General features: G+C 56.6%; 1 protein-coding gene across 1 annotated transcript in view; it reads right to left on the bottom strand.

Moving 5' to 3' along the window:
• The window catches only part of HMCN2 (hemicentin 2), a 149,775-nt gene that overhangs the window by 114,730 nt on the left and 22,626 nt on the right, over window positions 1-12,419 (bottom strand). Inside the window, exons 4-8 of the mRNA XM_079927125.1 lie at window positions 11,968-12,090; window positions 5,868-6,039; window positions 5,072-5,178; window positions 4,104-4,224; window positions 1,816-2,079 (exon numbers count right to left, since the gene is read on the bottom strand). Of these exons, the coding sequence (XP_079783251.1) occupies window positions 1,816-2,079; window positions 4,104-4,224; window positions 5,072-5,178; window positions 5,868-6,039; window positions 11,968-12,090 (787 nt within the window). The remainder of the gene's footprint in view (window positions 1-1,815; window positions 2,080-4,103; window positions 4,225-5,071; window positions 5,179-5,867; window positions 6,040-11,967; window positions 12,091-12,419) is intronic.

The following is a 12,419-nucleotide window of genomic DNA, read 5'->3' as shown; positions in this document are numbered from 1 at the left end:
CTCGCCTGACCCTGGCCTTGGGGTGATACATATTCTCTCCCTGGCTCTTGGAATTACTTCAGTGGAAAAGTTTGAGAACTGTCCCCCAGGGTCAGTCTTGGACTGTCCATGCCTCACTGGGCAATCACGGACGTGTGCTGAACCCTCGCGCTGCCCTCTCCCCCATCCCCACCAGAAATGCTCCGAGGCTGAGGCAATGTGCCAGACCTCCTCTGAGCATAGAGCTGGAGGTGGGAGGGTGGCTGGTGACATCATGCTACAGGCTCCCTGCCACATCCCAGGGGAGAGGGGCGTTGGCCCATCCAGCCACGTCCTCAGCTGCGTGCCCAGCAGCCACCACTCACCCCCACGCACTGGAAGCCTCTGCCGGGCCAACTCCGGCTCCCTCTTCCTTGAGCTCGAAGAGCCCAGGGACCTGAGGCCCCGCCCTCCCCACCCCCATGTCTCCAAACCCAGAGCCTCCTTCTCTCTCAGTCAAACTCCCAGCCTCCCAGACCCGGAAAGTAGGGGAGGCACATCCCGCCCCCAACCCCGCCTCCACACTTTAATCTACAGCTGACATGGAGACCAAAAGCCAGCTCTAAACTCAAAACTCTGGGAGCCATCTGAAAGAACAGGAGAGAGAAACGGAGGCTGCTGAAATTGCTTCCTGAAAATTCCTCCTCAAAGCTGTAAAAAAAGGCCAAGGGAGGAGAAGCCCAGGGGCCACAGCAGGGGAGTGGAGGCCAGGAGACGGAAAGAAGGGGTCCCAAGCCCCCGACCCCACCCTGCCCGACTCGGGTCCGCCAGGTCCTCCACGTCGCCACCGGCACATTGGCACCCTCCCTGCATCCTTAAATGAAGTGAGATGACCCCCAGCAGAGCTGATGATGGAGTGCCAGTGTCATCCACCTCTGAACTCCTCCCCGGTCACTGCCGGGGGAGGGGGGAGTGGGCTGGAAGAGGGAACGAAGCCCAATAAGGAGGCCGATGGCCAGTGAACTCAGACCCCACCCCACCCCAGGACCAGAGGCAGATCTGGAAAGCCAAAGACTTTGCCCTGCCCTCTGGGAGCTTCCAGCCCAGATGGTGAGACCTCAGGGACACACGGGAAACCAGCAAAAGCCACACACATGGGAACCAACACAACATGACCTACAATGACGTCACAGTAACAGCAGCTGTGCGGAGGGTCCCGGTCCACAGTTCCCACGTCCTGTGTGCAGCCTCTTGAATACCCAAGAGCCGTCTTGTTATGTGCATTAGCTTACGGAACCCTTCGAGCAACCCTATAAAATGGGTGAGCTCGGCTTCCCCAGCTATAAAATGGGGACACATCTCAGAACTTGTGTAAGCATTCAGTGAGCTAATGCATGGCAAGCGCTTGGCCCAGGACTGTCCCACGGAAAGTGTTCAAAATGGTGACTAGATGAGTATTACCATGATTTCGACTATGATAGCAATTATGACTAGGGAAGGGCATACCCATACCCACTGCCCTGCCCACTGCTGTGTCTACAGTGCCTAGTACCATGACCGACACAAAAGGAATGGTGAACGCACAGGTGGATGGATGGACAGATAGATGGATGGATGCATGGACGGATGCGTGGATGGGTGGATGACTTTGCAGCAAATCCTTCAGCTGAAAGCTACATCTGAAGATCTCAGTATTTGGCATAATGCCTTGCAGAGCCTGCTGCCCAGAGAAGTTTAATGAACAAATATTTCCTAATCTAATCTAATTTAATCTAATCTAATCAGAAGAGCCTTCCGGAAAGAAATAAGCCTCCAAGGGAACAAGGGAGCTGGGGGTGGTAAGAGCCAATCACTCACCTGGGGCCACCCCACGGTAGGAAACTCCAGAGACGCGGAGGAGGGCGTTTCCCTCATGGTCCTTGCCCTTCACCTTGAGGTAGAAGCGCTCCTGGGGGGTGCGGAAGGACGGCCCACCCCACAGCTGATGGGTGGATCCGTTGGAGAGGAGCCGCATGGGCAAAGTCAGGAGGGACCGCCCTGAGCTGTGTGAGAGCTCCATTGAGTCCAGGTGGCCGGGTGGCTGCAGGCCTGTGGAGTTGATCACCAGGGAGATGGGCACCCCTGCAGAGGAAGGGCGAGGAAGGAGATGCTGCCATCTGCGCCGGGCTCCACGATCCTCCCCAAGCAGGGGCTCTAGGACCACAGTCAGAGAGCAGCCTGCTTGCCTGACCTTCTCCCGCTCCCTCACCTTCTCTTCCCTGGTCTAACTAATGCTGGGTGGGATAAGGAGAGAAGTGGGGGGGGGGGGGGGGGGCTTGCTACTGTCCGTGGTCCTGAAACACCAGTGTCCCTTCAACCCACGGCTTCCCATGGCTACATCCCCTCTACTGTGCAGACTGGGGCGCTCACTGAGCAGAACTGGGAAGGGGTACCCCCACCCCTGCCCCCACCACTAACTGCTGGCTGTCGTCAGGCAGGCTCTGGGACCGGCCGAGGTGAGACACACGCCCCGGTTTGGGAAGGCTGACTCCTGCCCATCCTTTCCCCATGCTCATCTTTCCTCTGGTTTCCTTTTCTATCTTGTTGAAATGTACTTTCCACGCTATCCCAGGACAGACAGAACTGGACTTGGGTTTTATAGTCTCCTAAGCTGATGTGGGAACAGTCAGGTCGCTCCCTTGGCAGGTGGCTTTTCATTGTTTTTTTCCTCTCACTGATCATAAACCAGGGACCAGAGGATGTGGTCCAGGAAGTGTCTTCACATTTTTGAAAAAGTATCAAACAACCTGGAAGGGGCACATACAAATCTAGAAGACCAGATTCCTTTGAAAAATCAATGTGTCAGCGCTGGGCGCCATTCCCGCATTGCAAGAAGCAGCCAACGGCGTGCAGCAGCTGTGGCCCAGACCCCCACTGTCCAGTTAGCCACAGCCTCGCCCACTCCCTGGTGCCCCTGGCACTGAGACCAATCGCTATTTATCATTTGCAATTGCCCTGCTGTTTCTCTGTCTCTTTTGGATGTCTGGGACCCACATCTTTATCAGAAGCAGAAACCAAAGAGGGTCACGCCCTTCACCCTCTTCCACTGGAGACTGGCCAGTTTTCAATCCCCACTGTAGCACTTCATGTAGGATTTCTTTTCTCTCTTGGCTTTAGAATAGGAGCTAAGTTTCTCTGCCTCGGGCCCTCCCTCCCACTGGCAGAAACAAACAGGACATGAGCACGCAGACCCCTTTTTCACTTTGAAGATATTACTGCTGGTCCTGGCAGGGAAACCTACAAGGGCTGACAAGAATGACAGACATTAGAGGAGATACAGACTAGAAAGAAATCCCTAAGGATCCAGCACACACCATTTGGGGGTCACTATTCTGTGGTCCAAAGTTAGCCTGACCCGGTCTAGTCGTCCCCATCCCTGCTCAGCTGGTCCTCGCAAAATCCCCCGGATGGACCCGGGGCAAGACACCGTATTTTCCAAACTATAAATGGGGACCCTGGTCTGGCTGCCAGGTGGTATTTTCTGGCAAGAAGCTCTGGCACCCTGAGCTAGAAGTCTCTGCCTGCTCTGGGGTCCAGCTTCCTCCAGGTGGAGTCATGATGGGGTACGTAGGCAACCTCGGAACCCAGTGCGCGGCTTCTCATTGGAAAACTGATCCTACGCCTCCAACGTCCCCCCAGGCTATCAGCCTCCAGGGGCATCTAAATGTCCATCAGGACGCTCGTTCCCTTGGAGTGAGACACTGGTTCCCCCTTCGGGGAAGGTGTCCACTCAAGCACCTCGGAAAGTATTGGACCAGCCTGATGTTCACTGGAAGAAGTGGGGCTCTGGACAGATAAGTCTCGACAAAGAGCAAGGGGAAGGAGTAGTAAGCGGGACTGCGTGAGGTCCTGGAGGCCTTGGGGGGCAGGGAGGAAGTTCTAAAGGTAAACGGTCCCAGGGTCACCTGGGCTGGAGCCGACAGAGGGAGTGCTGGCCCTGGGCGCAGTTCACGGTGATGTGACAGAGAGGCTGGACCCAGCCTCTGCAGGCCCGTTCCATAGTCACACAGTCATGGCTCCCCCCAGAGCTCCCCCCACTTCCCAAAGGCGAGCCCCACCTCCGCAGAAGGTGGCCCTGCATCGCCCTGGGGCCAGGAGCACGGTACCTTGCAGGGGCCACTCGATGGTGTGGCTGAGGTCCAGGGAGGGCTGAGTGGAGAAGCCAGCTCGGAAGTCGACGTTGCTGATGCCCGTGATCCTGACCGAATGGCGGCCGCTGCTATAGACCTAGCACAGGCCCAGGCCCACGTCACCGGGGCATCCGAACCCAGCACCCCAGCTCCAGGCAGGAGGCGGGCGACCCGACCCGGCCTGGAGTCGGCAGCTGGAATTCTCCCGCCGTTGCATACAGGTGGGCAACTTACCTGCTCCCTGGGGGCCCAGCACGATGCTCCCCAAATGAAGTGGAAGAAACCCAGCTAGGGCACTGTCCTGAGTAGCACTCTCGAAGCTGCCCTGCCTTTCCCACGACCACCGCCCCCAACTCCCGCGGGTCTGGTCTGTCCCCCTGCACGTCTAACCCCTGCCTTGGCATGAGAGCTCTTGGCTCAAAGATGCTCAGAGTTTGAAGGATAGCGGTGCCTGCAGCACACAGCACCGTGCCTGGCGCCCAGCAGGGGCTCGTGCATGTTTGCCTGATCGGCAAGAGTCCTATCCTCCTGAAGCAGCAGCCTGCCCCGTCCCAGGATACTCTGTCAGGAGCCCAGCCTGCCCCCAGCACCTTGCCGATTACAGCAGACCCTGCTCCCCCTGCCAGTCCTGTCCCTCTGAGCCCAAGGTCACCCTTGCTGCTTCCGTGCACTCTTCACAGGACAGCTCAGTCACCCACCTGGACACTCAAGGGGTTTCTGTGAGCCTTTCTTAGAAGCTCCCTAACTAACCCCAAACCGCTCCACTTCCTCTCACTGATGCAAGGCGGAATACTCCTCCTCTGTTCTTGACCCTTTACTTCTATTGATATGCCCACTTCACTCCACGCTCCAGCTCTCAGCTTCGCAGCGCCCGGCGAGAGGGAGGTGGTATCTCGGGTTGGTGAAGCTGGTCTCCCCAACCCCAGGAACCCCAGGCCCCCTACCTTGACGGACCACAGCCCAGGATGCTCAGGCTTAAAGGCCACAACCTTGGCCGAGTCAGGGATGTTGAGGAGCACGTCGAGGCCCTCGTCCCTCTGCAGGATCCTCCCTGTGGAAGCCCCAAGGACCGCTTAGTCCCCAGCCACTTCCTGGGGGTGGCAGCGGCCCAGCCACTTCCTGGGGGTGGCAGCGGCCCACCCTGTCCCCTGGAACCCACAGCGCTCCAAACACCAGCCTCGGGCTTCCTAGAGGAACTGACAAGAGGCCTTCGGTGGTACCCGGGCCTCTATCTTACCCTGATCGCCATCCTCATCCCTCCCCAGGTGCCGGCTGTACCCCTGGCCTCTGGACCTGAATACTCAGGACATTCGCAGAGCACCATGGGGCCAGGAGACCGGGTCCAAATCACACTGACCCTGGGCGACCCGACAAGTCACTCCACCTCCCGGAGCCCCAGCTTCCCATCTCTACGATGTGCCACTAATTCTTGCCCCCACTGACTCTCCAGGCCACCGAAGAGCTCCACTGAGGGAACACGGGGAAGATGCCATGTGATCCTTGAAGCTCAGGAACTGTCATCATTTTAATTCCCCTTAGCCGGGCTGCTAACGGCCTTCCTGTTTCCTCACCTACCACGGGTACCCTCCCTGCCCTTCACTTGGCATTCCCCCCACCCTCCTCGCTCCTGGAGCCTTATGTCCAAACCCCCTATCACCCCAGGGCCTCTCTCTCTGTCCATTCTGGACTCCCAGCTCAGTCTCAGGGCCAAGGTGGAGGCCAGCCCTGGGGCGCACGTACCCAGCGGGTCTTGGACTTCGATCTCGGGCCCCGGGCCACTCAGGGAGATGGTGACCTCCTTCAGGCTGGGGTCAAAGGGGATCTTCCACGTGTGCTCGCCGTCTTCCTCGTGGTCCGTGGACAGCAGGTGCACCTTGGAGGTCTGGATTGCTGACTCCACCCACTTCAGCACCTGGAAGGCAGGTGTGAGAAGCTGACACTAGCAGGTGCCCGTGATGTCTTGCTTGTGCCTGGCCCACAGGAGGTGGGTCCCTAACACGCTGCCAGTTGTGTGCAAAATCCGGTCCCCCAGTGGCTTTTAGGCAGCATACAGGCTTTCCAGGTCACCTGAGGCCACCCTACTCCCCACTGCCCGATTCACACGTCACTACCCTCTTGGCCTGTGGGCTCAGAACTGTGACACCTGAATGAAGGCATCCAGAGGACTCAGCTGGGCCAGAAGGAGCAAAGGGTGCCCTCTGCTGGGAAGACTTCCCTCCTTCCTCACATGGCCAACTTCTGTGACACCCATCACTTCCTCCAGGAAGCCCTCCTGATGCCTCCTACACACTGATGAACTCTGGAGATCCGGAATCTCTCCCAGAGCCATGTGGTTCACCACCCCCTGCCCAAGGGGCCTCAGACCACACCCTCACCTGGACACCATGCTCTCTAAGCAGGACCATGTCTCTAAGCAGACAGCAAAGACAGCCCCCTCCTGACCCTTGTCACAACACTGAGAAATCTTATGTCCTTTGTTTCTACAACTGCTTTTATTCATTCTAAAATCTTCCTCTTTCAGACAGGTCCCATTGAAAATCAGGTAACAGGTAACTCTCTCTCCAAAATACCATCCCACTTATTTTCCTGAATAAGGAAACAATCAGATGAATCCGCAACACGGGACACTGTATAAGCAATACCTCTCCAACAAGTTAGTGGCATGAAAAAATGGCGGACTACTTCAGATTTAAGGAAACTTAACAGACATAAGAACCCAATGAAATGCACAGCCCTTGATTAAATCCTGATTTGACATTTTGAGGACAAGTAGGGAAAGTTGAATACGGGCTTGGCATCAGCTGATACTAGCAAAGTACTAGTCATTTTATCAGGTGATGTTGTGGGTTACACTGGAGTCTTTTTTTTTTTTTAATTTATTTTTGGCTGCATTGGGTCTTCGTTGCTGCATGCGGGCTTTGTCTCTAGTCACGGCGAGCAGGGGCTACTCTTCGCTGCAGTGTAAGGGCTTCCCATCGTGGTGGCTTCTCTTGTTGCGGAGCACGGGCTCTAGGCGAGTGGGCTTCGGTAGTTGTGGCACTTGGGCTCAGTAGTTGTGGCTCGCGGGCTCTAGAGCACAGGCTCAGTAGTTGTGGCACACGGGCTTAGTTGCTCTGCGGCTTGTGGGATCTTCCCGGACCAGGGCCCGAACCTGTGTCCCCTGCATCGGCAGGCGGATTCTTAACCACTGCGCCACCAGGGAAGTCCCTGTTTTTACTTTTCTATATCTTTGACACTTCTCACAGAAAATGTTTAAGCAAAAATCAATTGAAAGGAACAAGTATGCCTTTACAAGCATGACTTTAGAATATACCCGAGCCACCATAGGGGTATCCTGTCGTTTACCAGTTCTAATCAACAGGAAGTGACTTCCTGGAATACTGTTTTGAGAAATGTGAAGCCACGTTCAGCCGCAATTAGAAAAAGGTCTGTGATCGAGCAGCAAGTCTGCCGTGGATCTGGAATTAGAACGCGGTGTCTGGCACGCTGCACATTGGCCATCCTTGCTCTAAACGACAGTCCTCCAGCTCTGCCTGCCATGTGATCTTCCGTGGAAGGGAAAGGGTACAGAAGGGAATTGGAAGAATTGCTCGAGATTTGGAAAATGAATGTGTTTTGGTCAGACTGAGCTAGAACATGTGCGCCTAGATTTTACAGCTAGATTTCAGTTATCACTGGACGAGAATTCTGTGTTCTGAAAACTCCTCTGTTTTTTTATTTGGAGCTACTCCATTCTTCTGTTTCTGCCTAACTTTCTAAGGGATGTTTCTCTTGAAAAGATCCCACCTATTTTGGTTAAGAAATGAAGACAAGGCTCTTCGTCCGTGTGGAGGTCGATCAGAAGCAGCAGCTAAGGCTCCCAGCTAGAAAGGCAGACAGAAGCTGGTGAGGTAAGCGAGGCAGCTCCCCGACAGCAAAGCAACAGCTCTGTGACCACTGTCCTTCTCCCCCCGGGGCCAGGCCTTCTCAGGGGTCAGGAGGCAATCAGAAATGAGCAAAGCTGCCAGAAGGGGGTGGCAGCACTCGTTGACAATTACCCAGATGGGTCACACCCGCTACTGTGTTGCAACTGTCATTACAAGCTCTTTCTAGGATTTTTTGATGGAGAGAAGATGCCCAAGAGCTCAGGCTACTGCACGGAGAGGAGACAGGAGGCCAGCGACCCCGTCAGGAGGCAGCCCGCCCACGAGGGCTGCCCTGTAAGCACATCACCACTCCAGAGCTGGGGGAGCTGACCCTCTTGCCCACAGCAAGGCCAAGCGGCTGCAGGCCCAGGCCTGGGGGCAAAGGCTTCTGGGCCTGGCGATGGCCCGGGGACTCAGAGAGGAATCGAGGGAAACTTCTGAGCAGACAGCCTTCATCGAGCAATGTTTATTTGCGAAGGTAATGGCTTCCAGATGTTAGCAGGACAGGGGGGCCTGGGAGCCAGCAATGCACTGGGGCTCATCTCTGTTGCTGATGGGGAAAGAATGAGAGAATCTGGCGCTGCAACCCTGGCCAGATGGTTGCCGCTCAGCGGTTCACAGCAGATAAATCATCCCCCGAGTCTCCTCCCAAAGCATCTGACAGTCGGGGTGAGGAAACCGAGCGGGGAAGCTGGGGCCGGGGGCGTCAAATGGGCCTCGAGAACCACAGATCAGAAAACTGAGGGCCCTTGACAACTGGGCACCACGGGGCACTGGGCCCAGCCTCTACCTTCCTGAGAACCTTTTCCAGAGAAAGCTCTTACCCCTGAGGGGGCTTCGCTAGAGCTGGGGTGTGTGTGTTCTGCGCTCCACACAGAAGCGCAGGCGCTGGAGGTACGGCCACCACTAACCCTCCCCCAGGGCTCCCTGGTGCCTGGCCTCATGCAGAGGTCTTCCTCCTACCCTTGTCACCATCTCTCCAGGCAGTAGCCCTCATAACCCAACGGCGCAGCTGAGGAAACAAAGGCCCAGAGACGTTAAGTGCTGTGCTCAAGGTCACACAGCAGACAGGTGGCAGAGCTGGGGTCTGAAGACAGCATGTGACCTTAACCCCCTACCACCCCACCTCCTCTGGGAAGGGTCCAGGATGAGGTCATCTCCAGGGCCTGTGTCTCCTGATCTGTTAATCCAAACCACCTGTTAATCTGACCTCCCCTCCCCCTCCCCCTTACTGTCTTAGAGGGCAGTTCACCTTTCCCCTGGTTAATGCCCAGATTCTGAGCAATTTGTCATATTTGTACCTGCTGGTGCTGGACAGGGAAAGGGTCTGAGCCCCCAGAGTGGGACTTCCCAGGACCCCAGAGGGCTTCAGGATGATGGGCTCTCCCAGAAATTCTGACCGTTCTGTTGGACCTGGGGACAGGACGTTGAGCTGGGTCTGAGCTGGGGGGAAGCCTGTGGGAAAGATGTGCTGGGGCAAGGAGGTTCTTGGACCTAGCTAAGTCCTAATTAAAAATGCACACCTCTGGGACAGGCCCAAGGGGTCACGCTGCCTGCTTCCCCTGTCCGCTGAAGGATGGCAAAAGCTACAGGTTACCCCTCCCAGGGCGACAGGATCTTCACCCTCCTTTAGTTACGCTGGAATCTCAAAGGTGGAAAAAGCTAAACGCCCGAAAGCACAGAGATGTAAGATTGATGGATAATCTCTCGGCGCCCAGCACCTAAAGCTGCGCCAGTGCACAGTACGCGCTCGGTAAATGAAGGGAAGAGAGAACGCGCTCGGTAAATGAAGGGAAGAGGGAACGCACTCTATGTGTCTTTCCTGCCATACTGGACACACTTTGAAATGGTCAAAGAACTGACTACACAGGCGGGGTTTGGGGGACTTTTGCAACTTCTTCTAGCCGGAGCCCCCTTGGCTTGGGCAAAGACACTGTTCCCTCTCCTGGGGGGATGACCACGGCCCTGGCTGCCCCGGCTACCTTCCCAGGCTTGCCAAATGTCTGGGGACATCTGGAAGGGGCCAGGTACAAGGCATGAAGCTAACGAATGACAGATCTCTATTCAGGGAGGAGCGGGATCCAGGCCCCTAGCCAGGGGCAGCCAATCCTGGCCATCGGATGTCCTACCACATCAGACGTGTCCTGCCCGGCCAGGCTGCCACGGCAGAAGGCTGGCATCACGGCCAGGAGCCAGGGGCTCGCCCCAGGTGCCATGGCTCGAGGGAGAGGCTAGGAGAGTCCAGCCCCACACCTGAGCAAGCGGTCCTCCACCGACCCACCCAGATGCCTGACATCTGATTTGCCCCAGCAGGAACCCAGTTCCCGAGCAACTGCCCAGATAGGACACCGCCAAAACAGGGACCAAGCCGTCATTCCACTGTGAAATGCCTCCCACCCTTGCTTGGGTGGCTTAGTACCAGAGCACGCTGACACGCCAAAAGAAATAAATCCTCTTGTGTAGCAGAGAAGCATAAACGCCATCTTTCAACAGGGAGCGAAGGCGCTAACCTAAACACGGCCCTGGAGATCATAAACATACAACACACCATACCCTCTCCCGGAGGCAAGAGCAGGGCTGGCCCGGGGCCGCGGTGGCCTCAGAGACGCTGTTCCTCTCATCTTCCTCTTCCTCACGCACAAGGGACTCCATGTCATCCCTTCACCAGCTACTTACCAAACACCTGCTCCCTGCTGCTGGCTGTACCAGGTGCTGGAGATACCGTAGCAGACAGGAACTTAAGGGCCCTGCCCTCAGGGAGCTCACAGCCTAATGGCATTAAATAATCGCACAGCTGCAAAACTATGCTTCTATAAAGCAGTACAGAGAGCTGGGAGAGGGTATGATAGGAGACTTAATTTGATGGGAAATCGAGGAAGGTGTATTTCAGCTAAGACTGGGAAGATGAGGGGCCAGGGGAGGAGACGCTGGAAAAACAAGCCACACGAGCAAAGGCCCTGGGGGAGGAAAGACACGGGGCACTGAAGAAAGAGCAGAGAGGCCAGCAGGGCGGCAGCAGCGGGCAAGGGGGAGAACACAGGCGATAGGCTCCGAGAGGCAGAGCTCAGATAAGGGTCTGGACCTGTTCCAGGGGACAAGGGGGCGGGACCTGTTGGTCAGATTTGTTTTAGAGGGTCCAGTGGGATGCAGGACCGGCTCATACAGGCTCAAGAAAGCCAATTATGAGCATCACTTCCCATGCTCTGTGACTTCATGACGGCAGCTTGAAACCAGCCAAAGTAGGAGTATTTAAACCATGGAAGCGGGCATTCTTGTTCCTTCCAGAGAGAGATGGTTGTGAAACATTTACCAACATGCCACTGGAAGGATCCCTCTGGCTCCTGGGGAGGAATGGACGTGCTGGGCAGAGGGAAAGCGGGGAGAGACCTGAGCAACTGATGGAGCCTGGAGGGGAGGAAGGGCAGGCACCTGGTCCAAGACCGAGATGAGGACGCAGACACCCGGTCAGCGCTGGGGCATCAGCAGTCCTGCACGTCAGGCTTCAGGGCCAAGCAATCCTCTCCCTGCCAAGTCCCCAAGCTCGACTTCCTGTCCCAGCAACACAGCCCAAATCTGATGGCCGCCCCCATGCTCCTCCACCCACTCCTGGGCTCCTCGACTCTGAGGAGAAGCTCCCCCCCGCTCTGCCAGCCTTTGTTAGATCTATCCTACCAGCCTGGACCTCCTGGGGGACCCGGGCTAAAACCCGGGGTGCTCCTTCAAGCCCCAATCTTTTTACAGGCGAAACTGAGAAACCCGCAGCACCTGCTTTGGGGGCGAGCGAGAGGGTTTGGCCAGATGATGCCCAAAACCCCTGAGCACCGGGCTTCCTGCGCTTCCTGCTGTGGTGAGAGCGCTCGGCACCGCTCATGCGTGATGGCAACCAGCCCATGGGCCGAGCCGCCCAGAGATGCAGCACGCCAGGGCCGGCTCACCTCGGTCACCTGCTGCCTGTCCAGGTGGAACACCTGCCCGGAGCTGGTGGCAGCAATCTCCTCGTAGGCCAGGTAGCCAGGATGGGTACGGTCACCACAGTCCCCCGTCAGCACAAAGACCACCTAGAAGAGAGACAGGCAGCCTGGCTCATGGCTCCTCTGCCACCTTCTACAGGTATGAGTAGCAAGGCCAGAACCAGGGAGGAGTGACCTGGAGAAAGCCCCTTCCTCTCTCTGGGCTCAGGCGATGCATCTGTAAAATGGGAATGATACGAGTTCCCGCCCCGTGGGGGTCAGGACTGATGCAGGTCACGTGTTCACCACAGGGCCAGGAATACAGTAGGTGCTCGATAAATGCAAGCTGTTATCAAATCTACAAAGAAGGGAATGGAAACCGACTGTGCTCCAAGTGGCCCCTGGAGGCCGCAGAGCTAGAAGAACCTTGGAGAACC

This window comes from Stenella coeruleoalba, assembly GCF_951394435.1.
Source record: "Stenella coeruleoalba genome assembly, chromosome: 7".
Lineage (NCBI taxonomy): Eukaryota > Metazoa > Chordata > Mammalia > Artiodactyla > Delphinidae > Stenella > Stenella coeruleoalba.
Note: the sequence above shows the minus strand (reverse complement) of the source record. Positions and strands in the feature narration are given on the sequence as shown.